The sequence below is a fragment of the Lepisosteus platostomus genome, chromosome 9 (assembly GCF_059453375.1).
Source record: "Lepisosteus platostomus isolate fLepPlt1 chromosome 9, fLepPlt1.hap1, whole genome shotgun sequence".
Lineage (NCBI taxonomy): Eukaryota > Metazoa > Chordata > Actinopteri > Semionotiformes > Lepisosteidae > Lepisosteus > Lepisosteus platostomus.
The window spans coordinates 10,023,583-10,042,948 of record NC_142619.1 but is presented as its reverse complement, the minus strand read 5'-3'; the positions used below and the strand labels follow the sequence as shown (position 1 = coordinate 10,042,948).

The 19,366-nt window shown below is 36.4% G+C and overlaps 1 protein-coding gene across 1 annotated transcript in view; it reads left to right on the top strand.

The window, feature by feature from the left end:
* Positions 1-19,366, top strand: part of nrip2 (nuclear receptor interacting protein 2) — a 55,008-nt gene that overhangs the window by 13,778 nt on the left and 21,864 nt on the right. Inside the window, exon 2 of the mRNA XM_088646881.1 lies at positions 12,366-12,686. Coding sequence (XP_088503007.1) covers positions 12,366-12,686 — 321 coding nt within the window. The remainder of the gene's footprint in view (positions 1-12,365; positions 12,687-19,366) is intronic.

The window sequence follows — 19,366 nt, the reverse complement described above, 5'->3', positions numbered from 1 at the left end:
AAAAATGGCTAAATTATAACAGGCCTATTTACTAAAAGTAGAGTTATCGGAAACAGATGACAAATTGCAAAAACATTGGGCTACACTTGTCTCCCAAGCTGCAAAGCATGACTGGCTATTGTTTCATGTGCATAATATTTTTCTTACAAATATTTTGCCGTTTGCACTTTTATTGTGTTGGATTTAACTGTTACAAAATATTATTAACTTTTTATATTCGTTGGATGGTCAATATGTAAACTCGAGTACATACAATACACAACTGGAGCAAATCACTTATAACTTTGCTTATAATCATTAAACATTTGTATGGAGACTCACAACATTAGTCTAAGGTCTCCCAATACTGACCATAGTAGACCCTGCTTAACCTTTGAGAGCTGGCAACATCAACCTACGTGTTTTATTGCTACTGGCTGTTTGGTAACACAACATGCATTTAAAATGCAGAGGAAGGTAAATTTTAAGAAGCAAAATACAGTATTTCACAATGACCTTATAGCCTACTTTGTTTGAGACATGATTGTAATAACACAAAAATTCTGTGCTCATTAGTATTAATGCCTAATTAAATCCTTTACACAACCAAACCCCTACAGTGTTAATGTTAAGAAATGATTTAACAGATTTAAATAATAATCAAATACTTAGCATCAAAGGAACTTAATCACTTGTAACTGCAACAAGAACCTAAGAACATTGGGAATATTAAAAATTAGATGAGGCCATTCAACCCATCTAACCCATTTGGCAGTCTGTACCTAATACACAACATATGGTAAAGTCTTCTAGGTAGATCTTGAAAGAAGTAGGGATATCAGCTGTGGAAGCATGGCTTAGTAGCTTGTTCCATACCCCCACAATCCTTTGTGTAACAAATTGATTCCTGTTCTCAATTTGAATTTGTTTCTAATTGTGTCCTCTGGTTTCACTGTTGATAATGAAGAAGATTACTTGGTTGACTATGTCAGTGTCTTTGAGGGTTTTAAATACTTGTATCAGATCCCCACTTAGTTCTCTGTTAAAAGGCTTGACTAAAAATGTTTGTAAGGACATTGTTTTAAAACAAAGTATTTTACAGGTTGTTCCCCTCTGGATTGATTCCAGAGCTGCAATATACAGTTTTTTTTATTATTCCAATTCACAAAGTGATATTTGTAAATTTGATAAATGTAAATATGATCATAAAGTTAGTATCATGAAACCAACCTAAATCTTTCTTGCAACATGTGCACTCACATGCTATTGAAAAGACATGACATGGGTTCGTTCATTATGCTGATAGACATTTGAAAACAGGGCTGACCTCCCCTGGGGTTTAACCATCACCAACTTGCAGAATGTGTGGCAACCGCTAGAAACAATACAAATTCGCTACAGCCCGAATTCTTGGGATTCTGTTCCTTTCCTTTCAAAGAAGCTGGACAAACATGTGACTGTTCACTAACTTGTCTCTGAAGCTACTGCTGACGCGTGGGTTGTTGCCATCTGGAGTTCCTGATGCAGTGGAACAGGCAGTGCAGACATGATCACGCAGATGGATTATAATAATGTGTCCATCTTGGTGAGGTCTCCCAGATCGTGGCATATTACCATGAACTGTACTTGGACATAAAGTCTTGCCAGGTTAGAAATAGGTGACTTTTAATGCTTCATGCATGGAATGACAGTGTCCTGACTACGTAAACCCACCAACTTCCAGTACCAAAGACACAAAGGTGCTTTATCATCTCTTGATAAAACCAGGAACATTGTTCCTTTTTTCTGTTTTGATTTTTGACGCATTAGAAGCACCTCATCGCATGCATCCTCTCAATTAATGTCTATTTTGTTGTTGTTTATATACGCTGCATACATATAGAAATATATTTTTCTTGTAATGCTCTTTGTGAATAACTCTGACTTTCTGTTTGACTTTCTGATTCTGGTGGACTTTCATTCAAAACAGAGGATATGGATAAGGGATAAATACTCAGATTGGGATGGTGTAATTAGTGGAGTTCTGGATGGATCTGTACTAGGCCCAATGCTCTTCTTAATTTATATCAATGATCTAGAATTCCAGAATATTTAGTAAACTAGATACATGCAGATGATTCCAATTTAGGATGAACAAACACTGTAGAATCTGCAAATTAAACTAAAAATGATATTCATAAAATCCAAGTAAAGGTTTATTCTATGTTGAAAAGAGAAGAAAAGAGACACAATGTTTCGGCTGTGAGGCCTTCTTCAGGGGAAAATAAACTTTTTAAAATAAACTTTTACTTGATCCTGACGCAGCTACCTGAACTACATAAAAATCAAGACTGCTAACACATAGCTGATGAAGTGGACAAATGCTGGGTATTGCATGCAAATATTAAAAGCAAATTATGAATAAAAAAAATGAAACAATGAGCTAGAAGTGACTACTTAAAGAATGCAAATGCCTTTTTTTAAAGTATGTTGACGTGTAATTTACATTTTGCAGACTATATGGAAGCAATATAAAAAACAAATTAAATGTTATATTATACTGACAAAAGTGTTTATCTTGATATGTTATTTACATATTCCAGACAATGTGGGGAAGAAATTAAAAACAAAATGCTAGGATATATACTGTAGAGAAAAAAGTAGAATTTATTTCTATGTTTGAACTGTATTATGCACTACCTGTAGTAAGGCCTCATTTGGAATATCATGTCTAGAGAAAAGCAACTGGAAACATTCAGGGGGATTAATTCAATATTCTAAACTGACAAACTAAAGAAACTAAACTGTACCAGAGATTTTCAGATTCAAGCCAGGACTTTGATTAGTCGACTTGAAGACATTCACTTTCTTCTAGTAAAGTCACAACATTGTAGCTTTTAAGTCATTGTCCCACTGAAAGGTAATTTTTCATTCCATTTTTACTAAAAGTAATGGTTGGAATTTTATAATTAAATAGATTTGGTGTATTTCAAAAAACACTTCATGGCAAAATGTACAATTTTAAAATAGAAATACAGTACTTTGCTAAGCATGATATGAGTACTACAGACTTTGTGTCTGAAGTAAGTTCTGAGGAACAACAAAGTGCTGCATCAGATTTCCCCTCCACCTATCACAGTATGTGTGGGTTTGTTAAATAGTTTTTAATTAATCAGCAAAAGTCCAGGTAAATTAGGTCAATTAATTAATTTTATGCAAAGGTACAATTAAAAGTTTATTCCATGCTGAAAAGAGACAAAAAGAAACACAACATTTTGGCTGTGGAGCCTTCTTTGGGTGGAAACTTGAACTAATTAATTTTATTATTTAATTGAAATGATGCCTTACTGTAATACAGTAGCAGTAAGCAAAGGCTTAAAGTTCAGTTCACACATTCTTTTGTTTCATTAGTAGCGATTAGAAGGCGCAGAATAAATAAACATGATGCAAATGATCTATGGGCTATTACTAAAGTACAACATGCCTTTGAAATGCACTTGATTAAGAAAATAAATATTTAATTCAGCACTAATAGATGCAGATCTAAAGTCACATTGATTGTATTTCATTACTCATAACAAAACATCACATTTCTTCACCACATTAATTGATTTGTGTCAACAAATGTCACTGCGATGCCACTGACAGCAAAAACTACATTATTTTTGTTAGCTTGCTTATACATAAGCTCGCATTGGAATTCAGTAAGGGTGCTGAGGACTTGTTTGCAAAGGTAAGCAGTGGTAGCTGTTTTGGTAACAATGTAAGGCTTGTGAGGAATTGCTGAACTGAAATGATCTAAATGGGTGAATTTCCAACACACCTCCTAATCATACAGTAGAGAGGAACAGTAAATTGGATATGTCATGCTGAGCACAGGTGCTTGTTCCATCATGGCTTATTCAGACTCTGAGACTCTTCTCTGCTTTTGCAGCTGTCAGTCCTCATTGTGTTGTGCCAGCCACACATTACATTCAAACACATGAAAACACAAATATCTGTCAGCTGGGAAAGGCTAACAATAGAAGGCAAGGAGACGGCACATGTGCCACTTTGATAGATAACACCAAGGCAGGGCCTTCAAGTGAACGATTTTACAGATTTAATAAAACCCCTCCTAATGATAACAAGAGGGCACGTTTGAGACGGGGGGGGGGGGGGGGGGGGGAGAGAAAAAGAAAGATAGAAAAATTGCTTGACAACCAGAGGGGTTGTATGGGGAAGTGATGATATCAGTCTGTGGCTGTGCGCATCTGTCAGCAAGACCTCAATGAGACATGCTTCTTTGTTAAGCTCTACAATGTGCTGCCTATAGGACTCATGAGGGGAAGCAATTAAGCAGTAAGACAATTGTACAGTATGTTTATAGTCAGGGGCTGAATCTGCAGGGCATATGAGGAACCCAAAAAAATGAAAACCTTGACTTGGTGGGAATTCTTAGCATTATTTTCTTCTTTTTTAAGTTATTGCATTTAAAAATTTGTGTGTGGTATTAAATATCCAATGCATAATTACACACAAAACAGTCAGTTTCTATGAATTTTAAATGTGTCCCATAACTTTATGCCAGTGGTATTATCAGGATTGACCGTGTCATTTATCTAGAGAAGTGCAGATTAAGTTTAACATACTTTGCTGTTTTCAGCATCCATAACCACTTTTCATAAAAATACAGGATTCTTCCGCAAATAAAAATGCACAGCAATTTAAAAGGATGCTTTCTGTTTCACAATACATCATTTGATATTGCCTAATAAGAGTATGTCTAATGTTATACGTCAATCAGCAGAGTCACCTGGCAGTTCTGTTAGCAGAATACATAGAGTAATAATTAATGCATTGTACTCTAGATGATGCTTTTATCTAAAGCAGGTTACCTCCTAAACACCCAGGAATGGTAAAAATACTTTTTATAATTATATTATAAGTATATGTAATGCTTACCTAGTGTGAAGTGAGTTGACATGACATGATATATAGAATACTACAGTTCATGCATTAAGTTACATCAATATCATCTACAGTAGTTAACTAGACAAATAAAAAAAGTATTTTGGTACACTTAAGAGTGTTAAAAAACATATGTTTTTGAGAAACCAGAAATCAGGAATTCAGGAAGAAAGAAAGCACTTTACAAAAAGATTAAAAAGAACAAATCCAATAAAATAAATAGTGTAGAGACAGAACATTGTAAAGAATTTCAGAAATAGTTGATTTTAAACATACTGTAGTAATAGTTAGGGCTTTGGACCCATAGCTGGAAGAGTGTGGGCTGCTATATCATTGAGCTTCAGGATGCAGCGCTATTATATTGTTACAAATTATCAGGAAAATATCAGATCAGGAAAATAGAGCAGTTAAATAAGAAGGACCTGAGCACTACTGTAGGTACTAACTGAGACACATGAATCCTGGCAAATGGGTTCTTTATATTCTCTTGCACAGCTCTGGCAGAAGAGTAATGAGAGTCGGTAATGAGAGAGAAATAAAAGTCAAACTTGGACATATATTTTTTAAGCATCAAATACCACATAAATATTCAACAGAAAACCTTAAACAAAAACACTTGTAAACAAAACTATGCCTCTTAGAGGCCTATGTACTACAGTACATGTACTACAGACCTAGAAACCCAGAATGCTAGTCTTTGTATGAAGCCCTATACACACTTCAACCCACCTACACCTAGGCAAACACCTCAAATGAAATTCATTATTCTTAGGTTTTCAGAGATGCTAACTTTAGAAATGTAAATCGCTAATAAAGATTGTATGTCCCAAACCTAGATTGTAACAATACACATAAAGTATCATAAAAGATCAATGTTCAAGGCCTTTTGGCATTCTTCCAAGAGTGATACATACATAATATCATTAATAAGACTCTTTCAAAGGCAATAATAGATTAATTAAATTGCCGTGATTCTCTGTGGCTGTGGAGCCCTTGAGCTCCAGGGTGTCTTCCTTCTCAGTGGGCCTCGGGATGGTGGAGCAGGAGTGGTTGCCAGGAGATGCTACAGTTCCTTGGTAGGAGGCCATCTGGTCCTGGTGGAGCAACCAGACAGCCTCGCAGGGGCAGGCCCACTCCCTAGTGTATTCCACTACCCTGTGGGCTCTTTGAAGGAGAGGAGCCAACTGAGGGCAGCAGGGCCTATTAGAGGCCAGACACCTTTTAATGAAGCATGTCTGCTCACATTGAACTAATTTGTTCATATAACCTCCAGCTGACATGAAAATGCCAGAGTTCTGAGCGGTGAGATGGGACAACAACTTCCGCAAAGTACTTTTTCCAATAATAGAGCAGTGTTAGCATCCCTCAAATAGAGACCCCCCCCAATATAGTAGCTTCTGAAGGAGAATGACTACTGTATATAAATGAAGGCATTGGAGAAACCTCATTCTCTTTGCCTGATAATACTGAATTTATATTGCAATTTAGAATAAAACAAGCAAAATGTAGCATTTATCTGCATGAGACTGCAGAGTCTGCAAACTAACAAAGTGGGTGGCTTCAAAATATTTTTTTCTTGAATGACGTACTGAAGATAATAAGAATTAATAATAATAATAATTGCTTACACTTTTATAGCACTTTTCTGGACACTCCACTCAAAGCACTTTGCAGGTAATAGGGACTCCCCTCCACCACCACCAATGTGCAGCATCCACCTGGATGATGCGACGGCAGCCTCAGTGCACCAGAATGCTCACCACACATCAGCTATCAGTGGGGAGGAGAGCAGAGTAATGAAGCCAGTTCATAGATGAGGATTATTAGGAGGCCATGATTGGTAAGGGTCAATGGGAAACTTGGCCAGGGCGCCAGGGTTACACCCCTACTCTTTGCGAGAAACACCCTGGGATTTTTAATGACCACAGAGAGTCAGGACCTCGGTTTTATGTCTCATCCGACGGACTGTGCCTTTTTACAGTATAGTGTCCCCGTCACTGTACTGGGGCATTAGGACCCACATAAACTACAGGATGAGTTCCCCCTGCTGGCCTCACTAACATCTCTTCCAGCAGCAACCAAGTTTTTCCCAGGAGGTCTCTCATCCAGGTACTGACCTGCTTAGCTTCAGGGGGCTGTCAGTTGTGAGTTGCAGGGTGATATGACTGCTGGCCATAAGATTTAATAGCTTAAGATTTAATACTTTGAAGTAAATTAATTTATTTTTGATAAAGTCATCTGACAAGTCTCAGAAAACAAAATGTTTTTAAGCATGCTCTGGAAAAGTGCTTTTCAATTTAAAAAAGTTCCAAAATGATAGAGTATCCTCTATTTCCAATATATAATAATTCCAATACAACCAAGTATTCCAGTGCAATTCCAAAGGCAGAAAGCTATCTTTATTGAAACCTTTGTGTTCTACAGAATGCAAGAATTGTCACCCAGGCCATGGTTAAAGTCAAGGAACTTTTCAAATTTAGCTTGAAACAGCATTCACATTCCCTCATTATGCAGTAGTGTAATATTAAAACATCAGCAAGAGGCACACAAGAATCTATTTAACAAAAGAGGTGGGAGTTGTCAACAACATCTAAATTATAAACCAAGATTTCCTACCTTCTCCTAAACTGCACTGCACAGGTGGATAGATTTAAGGACGGTTAAATGGGAAATGTATTTCTTTAAAATCTGAAATATAGACCTTTTCAATGAATTTTAAGTGACTTAAAAGCTTATAATAGATATGTCTTATCTGAAATGTGATTTGGATCAAGCAAATTGCCTATAACACAGTTTTAAATCCATCTCACTTTTCTAACAACATTATTCACTGTCACCTCTTTCAATAGGCAGCCGGCACTTGTTTCAAAATTGCCTTGATGTAATAATAAGTTTAAAAGCACCTTTAAAAATATAATTTCATAACAGTCTACAGGAAAAGTAAAAAAACAGTTAAAATTATGAAAACAGTAACAAAATTAACTCAAAGAAACAGAAGGAATAAAATGAGGTAGAGGTTCAAGGGGGCAGGCACAGACATCAATTAAATAAAAGCCTTCCTGAAGAAGAAGGTTTTGATTCTGTGTTTGAAAGCACACAGGGAAATCTGACTTTCTAATATCCTTAGGGATAGAATTCCAGATAGGAGACCAGAACGAAGGTTGCAAGGTGGGGAGTAGGAAGATTATCACAGGTCAGATGTCAGACAACGAATGAGTTACCAAGACATATAGTCTTATACAGTACAGTAGATGAGAGTTTTGAAGTAGACATGAAACCAAATAGAAAGCCAGTTCAAGGACTCCAGTACAGGATCACTTGCACGTGTCCTTGTCAAAGTTCTGAATTTGGTTCAGAGTCAACGTAGATACCACAGCAAATAGAGCATTGCAGCAATCAGTTCTAGAGAAGATGATCTTATTGATCACCTTTTCAGCTATAATCAGACCCAAAATGGGATGTAGTGTGTTAGATTTCTGAGATGAAAGAGTGATATTTTTACAATATTTGGACACGCGAGTATCATCAGTATCAGTATCATCACCTCCTAATAATCCCCATCTATGAATTAGCTTCATTACTCTGCTCTCCTCCCCACTGATAGCTGATGTGTGGTGAGTGTTCTGGCGCACTATGACTCCCGTCGCATCATCCAGGTTGATGCTGCACATTGGTGGTGGTAGAGGGGAGTCCCCATTACCTGTAAAGCGCTTTGAGTGGAGTGTCCAGAAAAGCGCTATATAAGTGTAAGCAATTATTATTATTATTATTATTATTATTATTATTATTATTATTATTATTATCAGCATAGAAATGACAAATCAGACCATGCGATCTCAATAGCAGACCAAGTAGGAACATGTAAATGCTGAATTGTAAGAGGTTCACATGTCAAGCCCTATTAATAGTGTATATTAGAGGAAGACTTACAGTCCCTAACTTCAGAACTGAAATCTTCAACAGAGAAATGGGGGTTAGTAAAGTAAGTGTTGATAAGGTAAAAGGTGGACCACTCAAGAGCAACAAGAAGCTCCAAACACAGTTTCAAAACTGGAAAGTAAGATGTCATGGTTAACAGTGTCAAAAACAGCACTGAGATCTAGGAGAATAAGGATAGATGGGGGACTGGAATCAGAAGCCATTTGAAGATTGTTAGTGACTTTAACCAGTTTCTGTGTTCTGTAAGTGACTGAAACCAGCTAAAGAAGGGTTCAAAGAGGTTATTTGCAAATAAATTGTTATTTAATTAAACTGCAACAGCACATTCTAAAATATTAGCAATAAAAGGTAGGTTGTCTATAGGGCAAAAACTGCTTAGGTTGTCCAGTGTCATATTTGGTTCTTTTGTTGTCTCTGTGCATGCCCTGTATAAAATTGCTGTTATATTTATAATATCAATACAAAGTTAACAAACCTTTAGCACATACTATTCACCAGACATTGGATAAGTATTGAAAGCAGACACCATACAGAAAATAAAACAAAAGCAGAACAATCTTGTTAAGCACTTAACACATCATTGTCAAATATTACTTTGAAGTAGTATCTGTCATAATTAAAAGTGTTCAAGGGCTGGCATGTGGTAATCACCTAATTCAAGTTCCAAAATCATAAAAGGCATTGAAAAAGTCAACACAGTTTACATCTTCAGGGTCAAAAGTAATGTGTGAGCCAAAGCACACAGGTGCTAACATTAATTTATTATTAATGTAATGTTAATAATGGCTAACATTCTTTTAAAAGGAGAATATCTACAGTAGCACTATTTTACAAAAAAAAGTGTTGTGGGATTATGGTACAAGCTACTCAGCCTTATTGTCAAAACTCATACCCTGTTTCTTTGTGGAAATGATTGGCTGCTAGCAACCAAGCAAGATAAGTCTGCTAATGACCTCACATTTGTAACTTTTCTTACATACTATGTTTTACTTATATTTTATAAAGTACTGTAATGTATTGATTCAGCTTATCTTTCAACATGAACAGTGGAAAAATACTTCATTGTATTTTTGTAAGAATAAGAGTTCATTGTGGTATTCCGAGGTAGTGCTCTTTACAAACATACTGTCAATCTAACAGTTGCTAAATGCAGAGATCATATTTAATGACACATATTAAATAAAACATACCCCTAGCCAACCTTAATTCTCTTTGCAAAACAATTCTAAACACTCCCATATTCCACAAATGTACAATAATTGCTTGCTTACCACAGAGTGTAAAATACCAAAACAATTATATTTTCTTTTTTATGGGCAGTTTTTTTTCCCCTGAGTGGAGTGGGGCTTAATGAAAGATAATAAAGAGGAGCATACAGAAGATCCAGTAAAGAGATAATCAGCATTGGTTTGGAGATTAAGGCTTTAATGGAGCAATAAAGAACACTTGAAGCTTAAGTGAATGATGGGCAAAGCAAGGGTCTTTTGCTTTAGCATCATTAAGTGGCAGCTCAATGGATTTCAAAATGCAATGCGAATATGTTTCAAAGGAGCGCAGAGATTTGAAGCTAACTGCCTCTGATGCAGTAGGATGCTACATGACTTACAGTATTACTGAAAACAGTTTGTTCCCTTCAGGGTGGCCAGAACTTTTTTTTTCCTGTTGTCGTTGCTCTTTTATTTCTTTAAGAAATTGAAAAAGGAAAAAAAAATACCACCTTACCCAGAACACAATGAGTTTGGCTTTTGCAGGAGAAAAAGCTGAGCACTACTTATGGAGGTGTATTTTTCCCGATCTTTTAAAACCAAAATAATCCTCAGCTGGTGCTCGTTATTTACTGAAATTGTACTGTACCTCTTTTTTTTCAATCATTAAGCCCACTCCTTTGACTTCTTCAGGAGGAAAAGACCTGCACATCACAAATAAAAAGAAATCTCACAGCAGGTGACTAATCTTCCATCCAAAAGACACAGAATGGTATTACTTTCTCAAGTAACATTTTAGCATATTATGGAAAGAAATGGTCTGCATATATCAACAGACAAAAACGTCTAAAAAGGTCAGTAATTGTGGAACTAGTCATTTACATTCTTAGGATCTTAGCATCAAGCAAGAGAGATAGAGCTGAATGAGTAGGACAATTTGACTGACAGTTTTGATCTTCTAGGCTGCAGTATTAAACCATCCATTAGGTGATTGTAATCAGCTAAACTGTTTTAAAGTGTCTGACCTGAGCTAAGATCAAAACTACAGCATTGCACTGAAGCTCTGATGGACTGGTTCATTGAAAGGGAGCTCTGCATGTCTGGCCTGCTGGAGACATTATTTGATGGTCATATAGAATAATTGCTGTATGACAAATTTGCATGTGTTTCAAGTAACTGTATTAGTGCATATTTTTATGATTGAATTCATACATAGTGCCTTGAAATGTATTCAGACCCTTGTTCAGTTTTCACTAAAGCTAGCAGTCATGACACTTTGATGTAGCAAGTACAGTAATATTTGTTGTATAATCAACCTGCTCCACTGAAATTCTAAAAGAAAACTGGAGAGGTCATGATTGCAAAAGTACTCAAATCCTTTGATTTGTGCAAAAACCTACATTTATTTAGGTGCACAAAATTAACGCAACAAGGCTCTTAATTAGCTGAGCAGTCTTTGCCTGTGCGCAATAATATTGGATCAAATGATTTCAGAATAAAGTCATATATCTCTGTAAAGTCCTTCAGTCAAGTAGTGAATTTCAAGCAAGGATTTAACTACGAAAACTAACCTTGAGCTGTCCAAACCAAGAAAAGGGTATTAAAACTTAAGGACAGTGAATAACCTTTTGAGTATGGTCAAATCAAATATTAAGAAGTGTAAAAAGGTGTAGATGTATTTGGAAATGGATAGAGCAAATTACAGGCACATCTAAGAGGAGACCTGGTTCAGTCTGCTAAAGTGCTAAACCTAGGACATAAATTCATCTTTCATTTGGAGAATGAGACAAAACACAAGGCCAAAGCTAAACTGGAGTGCCTTAAAATTACAAAACTGCATGTCGTTGAGTGGCCCAGTCAAATTACTGACTTAAATCTTATCGCAAATCTGTGTAAACATTTCAATACTGCTGTCCATAAGTAATCCTCTAGCAAATTGAGATAACTTAATAAAATTTCACAAGAAGAAAGGACAAAAATTGCACAAAGCCTGTGTGAAAAAGTTGATAGAGACTTATTCAGAAAGATTTGTGGCTGTAAACACCAACAAACCTGCTTTCACCAAATATTGGGACTGGATATTTATACAGTACAATCAACATATTGCAGTATTTGCTTCCTTTTAGCTTTTGCTGATAATTTTTTGTAACTTATCTTACCCTTAGTAGTCCTCAGTTTAAGCTTTTAGGCTTTGAATCAAATATTCTGTTTTAACAATGTGTATGTATGACTGCACAAAATAAAAGGAAATATATTTTCTCTGTCCACGATGACCTCTTTAATTTCTGTTCACCTCTCCCTTCATTTCTACAGCAACCTCACAGCATTGTACAGCGGCGCCTCTTAGAGGGAAACGTGACGAGGCTGAGGGGGGAGAGCAGAGACTTGTCCACCAGGGTGCGCTCCCCACTGGCAGAGGAGAAGGAGGACAGGGAAGCAGCAGAAACAAGAACATCCACAGTGGAGAAAGAGTCTCCAGAGGAGGGAGAGATAAAGGAGGTAGACGCAGCAGAGGAGACAGGCACAAAAGAGGAGAAACGGGAGAGAGAAATGTTGGAAAACACAAGGAAGGAGGAGGGACAGACGACAGAAGATAAATCCAAATCCTTAGAGGCACTGGTTGTCTGCTGCAAGGTACAAAACTAGGAGGCTCTCAAGTTTTGGGGCAGCAAAACTTTTTATAACGAAGTATAAATACTCACCTATGATGTTTTAAAACTATTACAATCAGGCGTGTTGCTATTGAAATAAATCAATAGATTGTACGGAGTCACTGCCCTTGTAGTGAGCAGATTTAAATCAATAGATTGTACGGAGCAGAATTTCATAGACAATACATTGAAAATTATTGAAAAACAATGTTACTTTCTCTATATTATTTCTTAATGGAATGTACTTTTGTCACTTTTCCGGTGGATTTTCTCCAAGATTATATTGTTATATTTATAGTTATACACAATAATTTATTTTAGGAAAACAATTCATAAGAATTATTGTAGCTATTTTTTTCTAATTTGATTAATTAAATTAGATGGTTTGATTAGATACAGTAGTTTCACTTGATTTCAACAAGTGAAAGGGCTACTTCTGAAGCCAGATGATTATTATTGCCAGGTAGATCTTTTGCTCCATGTTTTCTATTTACTGTATCTCTCCGTTTCTGAATACGTTAAAGTGACTATCCAAGATCAAAGACGCCAAAGTCTTGTGGGTCTATTGGATACTGGATACAGGCCAATGTCTATAAAATCACGTCGGTTTAAATAATGTTATTTAGTGACATTCACAGTTTTATGCCAATAGGAGTACTGAAACATAAACAAAGGTGAGTTTAATATTAATTAGCGCATTTATTCATTTGGCAGACATTTTATCCAAAGCCACTTACAATCACATGTGGTCAAGATACAAAGGGTGCATATAACATGAGCTAAACGGAACATTTCAGATATACTGTATTACGATTTAGTGCACATCATAAAGATCATAAAGATCAATGTTAGTAAAAGAGAACCACTAAGATATTATAATATTGTGCTAACTTTGTATGTTTACTTACTCATGCAATGTTATTTCACTATTTAGCTACTGTCACAGTAGCAGTTAGCTTTGTCAGTCACTGAAAATATTGTAGGACAAGGTATTAGGCAGCTCTTCAATTGCTTCCTCCTATCCCCACATTCTTAGTAATGGAGGCCATCAGATAATTTAATGGCTTCTCGCCTGCAGGTACTGTGGGAGTGAGAGAGCTGTTAAAAAAAATACCCCTTAAAACATGCTTGGGGAGAAGATTCTGAAATAGTCCTATAATTTCATTTTATTGATTCTAAAGGTCTTGTGATAATAAAAAGTCAGAGGCTGTGGTTCTATTGGTCTGACATTTCCATTCCACTCACATGCATCTCAACCTCATTATCACAGAGATGATAAATATGCACAGACTCAATCCATAGTCTCTGCTGGGCTGAAATGGACCTGCAGTGCGATGAGGCTCTGTTTCATAAGCTGAATTCACAGACAAATATTGCTTATTTATGAGGCCTTTGGTAATTGTTCTACAGAAAATACAGTTTAGGTAATCCATACCCCAAGTGTGTTGGGCTGCACACACATTAATTCTGACCTAGAAGATTACTGACTAGTTTATTTGATTATGCAATTTTCATTGACTTTACAAATCCAAAGAGAATTCAGCATTTACATGTGCATTTATCGCTCTTATCGCTGTACATTGTGGAAGAATTGTCATTTCAAAATAAACTGCAATTGGGTGGCCTGGTGATGTGACAGGACTGTTTCCTCGGAGTTCACGTGTCCTCAGATTCTGGACAGGGGTTCCTTCTGTGTGTGGAGCTTCCTCTGACCTTTCAAAGACATGTCCCTGTGTATCTGACTATAGACTAGTGTCCCATCCAGGGTACAGTTCTGCCTTCTTCCTTATGCTTCTATTCAATAGGCTCAATAGTTGCCACAGACCTTCCTTATGTTAAAAATATTTTCTTCTTTCCTATAAAGCCTTGCATATTCCTTATTTTGTCTTATGACTTTTATGCCTTTGGGGCATAATTTTAACTTGGGACTCATTTAGCATGTGATACAGTACAGCGAGTACTGGTTCTTTTATACTAACATTGATCTTTATGATGTGCACTGAATATATCTGATATACAGTATATCTGAAATGCTCCGTTTAGCTACTGTTATACAGTACGCACCCTTTGTATCTTGACCAGATGTGACAGTAAGTGGCTTTGAATAAAAACGTCTACCAAATGGAAAGAAATGTAATCAAATAAAAATAAAATATTATTTTGGCTTTCACTTCCATCTCGCAAGAGGCATTGAGCTGTGGCCAAACCTTTGGTTAGCTTTTCTTAGGAACACAGCTTAATAATTAAAAAGAACCTCAGAAAGATTGGCTGTGTTAAACTATATAATAATAATAATAATTAATAATAATTGCTTACACTTATATAGCGTTTTTCTGGACAATCCACTCAAAGCGCTTTACAGGTAATGGGTACTCCCCTCCACCACCACCAATGTGCAGCATCCACCTATATATCCATCTACAGTACATGAAACATCACATTTATTGAGTAGGATTGCATCTTTCCTAAAAACTAAATCAACAACTTAACAATACTAAATTGAAAATCAGATAATTCCTGTTATGTATTAGTCTAGACTGGCAGATTGTGTGTACTGTAAATTTGGGCCCAGTTCCACCCTCTGTGTGTCTGTTTTGTGAATTTTAATAAGGAATAGAGGTGTGTAGATGAAAACTGTTCCCCTTTCCAAATGGCCCATTTGCAGAAACATTTAGGGAAGGCTTATTATATTAGCTAAGGTACAGAATGAGCTACTGTATTTGTTTATAAACAAGTAAATTACATCAACGGGCAATTTATTCGAAAAAGTCCATGAAGATCTTGTTGTTTTGGAATAGTGAAGCTTAATTAGTTAATTCCTGAAAAAATAGTACTGTATAATGATAAAATGTTTGTTATATAAAAACATGAACCAATCACAGGAAAGGGTTCAAATGAAAGCAGATTAGTAGCAGACCAATTTCAGAATTTCATCCAAGATATTTCTAATATTGTTAGATATTCTAATTCAACAACATGGGTGCAAAAAATCAGCCCTGGGTAATCGGTAGTGGATTTGAACCAGGCAGAAACTAGCCGTCTCTTGCAAACAATAATTTGTTTAATAATTTCGAATTTATAGCTTTATTGATTCATGTCAATTCAGCCTATTAAGGGTCTCAGGAGAGAGATCTCCTTGTTACGTTAGTACAAACTGTGATACTATGATCAGACCCTTTTGCTCATCTTCAAAACCTGGTGAAGGGGACCCCACCACTTCCCTAAATGAGCCTGTGCTCCACCACTTTCTGTATATGGAACATAGCTTTTCACATTTTCTTTTTTAAATATTTTTTAAATATTTAAAACATGTTCAGTGCAAGGAACTTCTTACCTCATATTCACACGCCAGCAGCCATATCACCCTGCAGCTCACAACTGGCAACCCACTGAAGCTAAGCAGGTGTGAGACCTCCTGGGAAAAACTAAGGTTGCTGCTGGAAGAGGTGTTAGTGGGGCCAGCAGGGGGCGCTCACCCTGTGGCTCATGTGGGTCCTAATGTCCTGACTCTCTGTGGTCATTAAAAATCCCAGGGTGTTTCTTGAAAAGAGTAGGGGTGTACCCCGGCGTCCTGGCCAAACTTCCCATTGGCCTTTATCAATCATGGCATCCTAACAATCCCCCTCTATAAATTGGCTTCATTACTCTGCTCTCCTCCCCACTGATTGCTGATGTGTGGTGAGCGTTCTGGCGCACTATGGCTGCCGTTGTATCATCCAGGTGGATGCTGCACATTGGTGGTGGTGGAGGGGAGTCCCCATTACCTGTAAAGCGCTTTGAGTGGACTGTCCAGAAAAGTGCTATATAAGTGTAAGCAATTATTATAATTATAATTATACCTCAGACTTTTCCTGAAAATATTCAGTATTTTTCATTTTTTGTGTCACCTTTTTCATTTTGTACCAATATTTATTTTCATTGATGATGTACAGTACAGTCACCTCCAAAGATTATTGGCACCCTTGATAAAGATGAGCAAAAAATAAAAACTGTATGATCATATAGAAAATATAGGGAAGCTATATTCTTGTATTCTAGTTTTTTGTTATTAAAAAGTAATAATTTTACCTCTCAAATAGATGTCAAAATTACTGGCACCTCTAAAGATTCTTATAAATTAAATCAAATAAAATTACATCCGCATTCATATTCTACTTTTTATGTTCATCTGAGTCTTAAGGAACTACTGTATATGATGGAGTTCTATGGATTCCTTTTTCATTGGGTTATAAAAATGAAGTAACATGCAAATAACATCTTTTCATCCATCAGCCACCACCATGGGGAAAGGCAAAGAACTAAAAAATGAACAGAGACCTCGAACCTTTATAAATTTGGCAATGGGTACAAAGAATAAATGCAAACTAAGTACTGTATACCAAGGCAATAATTAAGAACTTTAAAGTCACTGTAATGGTGGTAAACTTGCCTGGTAGAGGATGCAAGTTCCCCTCAAACAGTGAGGAGGATGGCTTGGGAGGCAAGGTCTATTTGCATCTTGGGGTCACCAAGTTTCCAAATCTACAATTGGACACCACCTCCATGCCAATTGTCTGTTGTTGACAGAAAAAAAAAACTTTATTGACCTTTATTAGCAACCCACAAAAGTGAGCATCTGGGGTTTGCTAAATATCACTGGCACTTGCGTTGGAACCAGGTTCTATGGTCATATGAGATGAAAATAGAGCTCTTTGGCATGCACTCCAGTTGTCAGTGTGGTGTCGAAAAAAGGATGTGTACAGGTATGTAGAAATGAACATCATACTGAATGTAAAATAGTATGGTGGTGGATTTTTTTATGCTATGGGGATATGTTAAGGTCATCGGCTACCAAATAGCCCAAAACCTGGTTGCCTCTGGCAGGAGGCTTAAGCTTGGTCACAGGTGGATCTTTTGGCGAAAATAGTGACACCTAGCACACATCTAAATCCAAAAGAAACGGTTAATCGACAAAGTCAACATTTTGCAATGACCTCCAGGTCTTGAACCTCACTGAAACCTATGGTATGAATAGAAGAAGGCAGTCCATAAGTGAAGACTGAAGAATATTAAGGACCTGGAAAGATCCTGTAGGGAGGAATGTTGAAAGATCCCTCCTAATGTGTTCTCCAATCTCATAAAACATAGAAAAAAGCTCCGTGCTGTTATCCTTGCGAGAGGAAAGTGCACTGTAAACAGTTGTGTGCAAATAATTGTACCACTTAATCTATCTTTTTAGAAATAAATTTATAATTTGAGAAATGTGTAATTTTAATTGAATCATGAATAAAGTAAAATACTGCATAATCAACATGTTGGAAAATTACAATATGTTTAATTACTTGTTTATTTTATACAGCCTGTTTTGCTCATCTTTTCTCAAGGGTGCCAATAACTTTGGAGGTGACTGTATCACTTACTCCATGTCACTACATATAAGCCTTTTTTATGCAGGATCCAAGTACTGTATACTGCACTTACCCAAGGGAATGCCAGTCACTGGAAGGTCATGAACAATAATTTAATATGTCTGTGTCTAATATCCCCTTGTGTATGGCAAATGTATTCCACAATATCTCAGTCTCAGTATTTATCAAGAATCATGTCCATAAAAGGAACTTTAAAAAGTAGGACATACAATACAGTAACGGCATGTTTCTGAAGGAAATTTTTTTGGAAATTCCATGCATTATAACAAGAAAATGGGACACTTGCGATTTGAAGATTTGCATACAGTATATGCAGATGCCTCCTAGAGATTAATAACAACATTAATAATTATTTAAATTGTATACATGATTATGTAAAAATCTGAATACGTTAATAATTTATTTAGCCTGGTGATATTGATTTGTTAATTATACAAGTGATATTGGTTTGTAAATGAAATGTTGGTAGGGGTTTCAAACATGCCTGTGAAAACAGAATAATAAGAACTGCTTGCCATTTTTAGAAGTGTGTCTGAAGTCATCACCATTCTGAATAGGATTGAATAGGATGTTAGGGCATGTAGAACATAAATAATTACAATAGGGTAGCAAGTATTTTGATCTACAGTACACAATAAATTAAAACTACAGAATCAAGGGAGATACGTATATTCATGCAACAAAGTCAATGGATGACATCTTTATGAAAATAAGCTTTGAAGCTTTGATGTTTATAAACTAGCTGGCTGGAGAAACAGCAACTTTCTCTGATATGACTATCATTGTTTTTGTTATTTTAGGAGAACTATTCCTGGAGCAAAAGTTAAAGAAACCATAAATCTGAGTCCATTTTTCTAAATGCTTGTGTCCATTACTGTCCATGGCAGAATAAAACTGTCTCTCCCTCAAGAATCTAGAGGAGCTGGTGTATCAGGGTGCGAGTATACATCAGTATACATCAATACATGAGTATAGCTCAGGTTTTAATCAATAATCATACTCATTCGTTTTCTGCATAAGACATACTGTAAGAACATAAAAATGATATAAAGGACAGGATGTCATTCAACGTATCTAGCCCATTTTATTGCTAGTAGCTAAGGATTTCATCCAGCCATTTCTTTAAAGAAGCCAGGGAGGTTTGTTCTGGACTCCAGCATGTGATGTGTTACCCATGGCTGAAGATGTAAATAAATGGTCCATCCATTATCAGAACATCACTTATACTGGTAAGGGGTGCAGCAGTCTTGAGCCT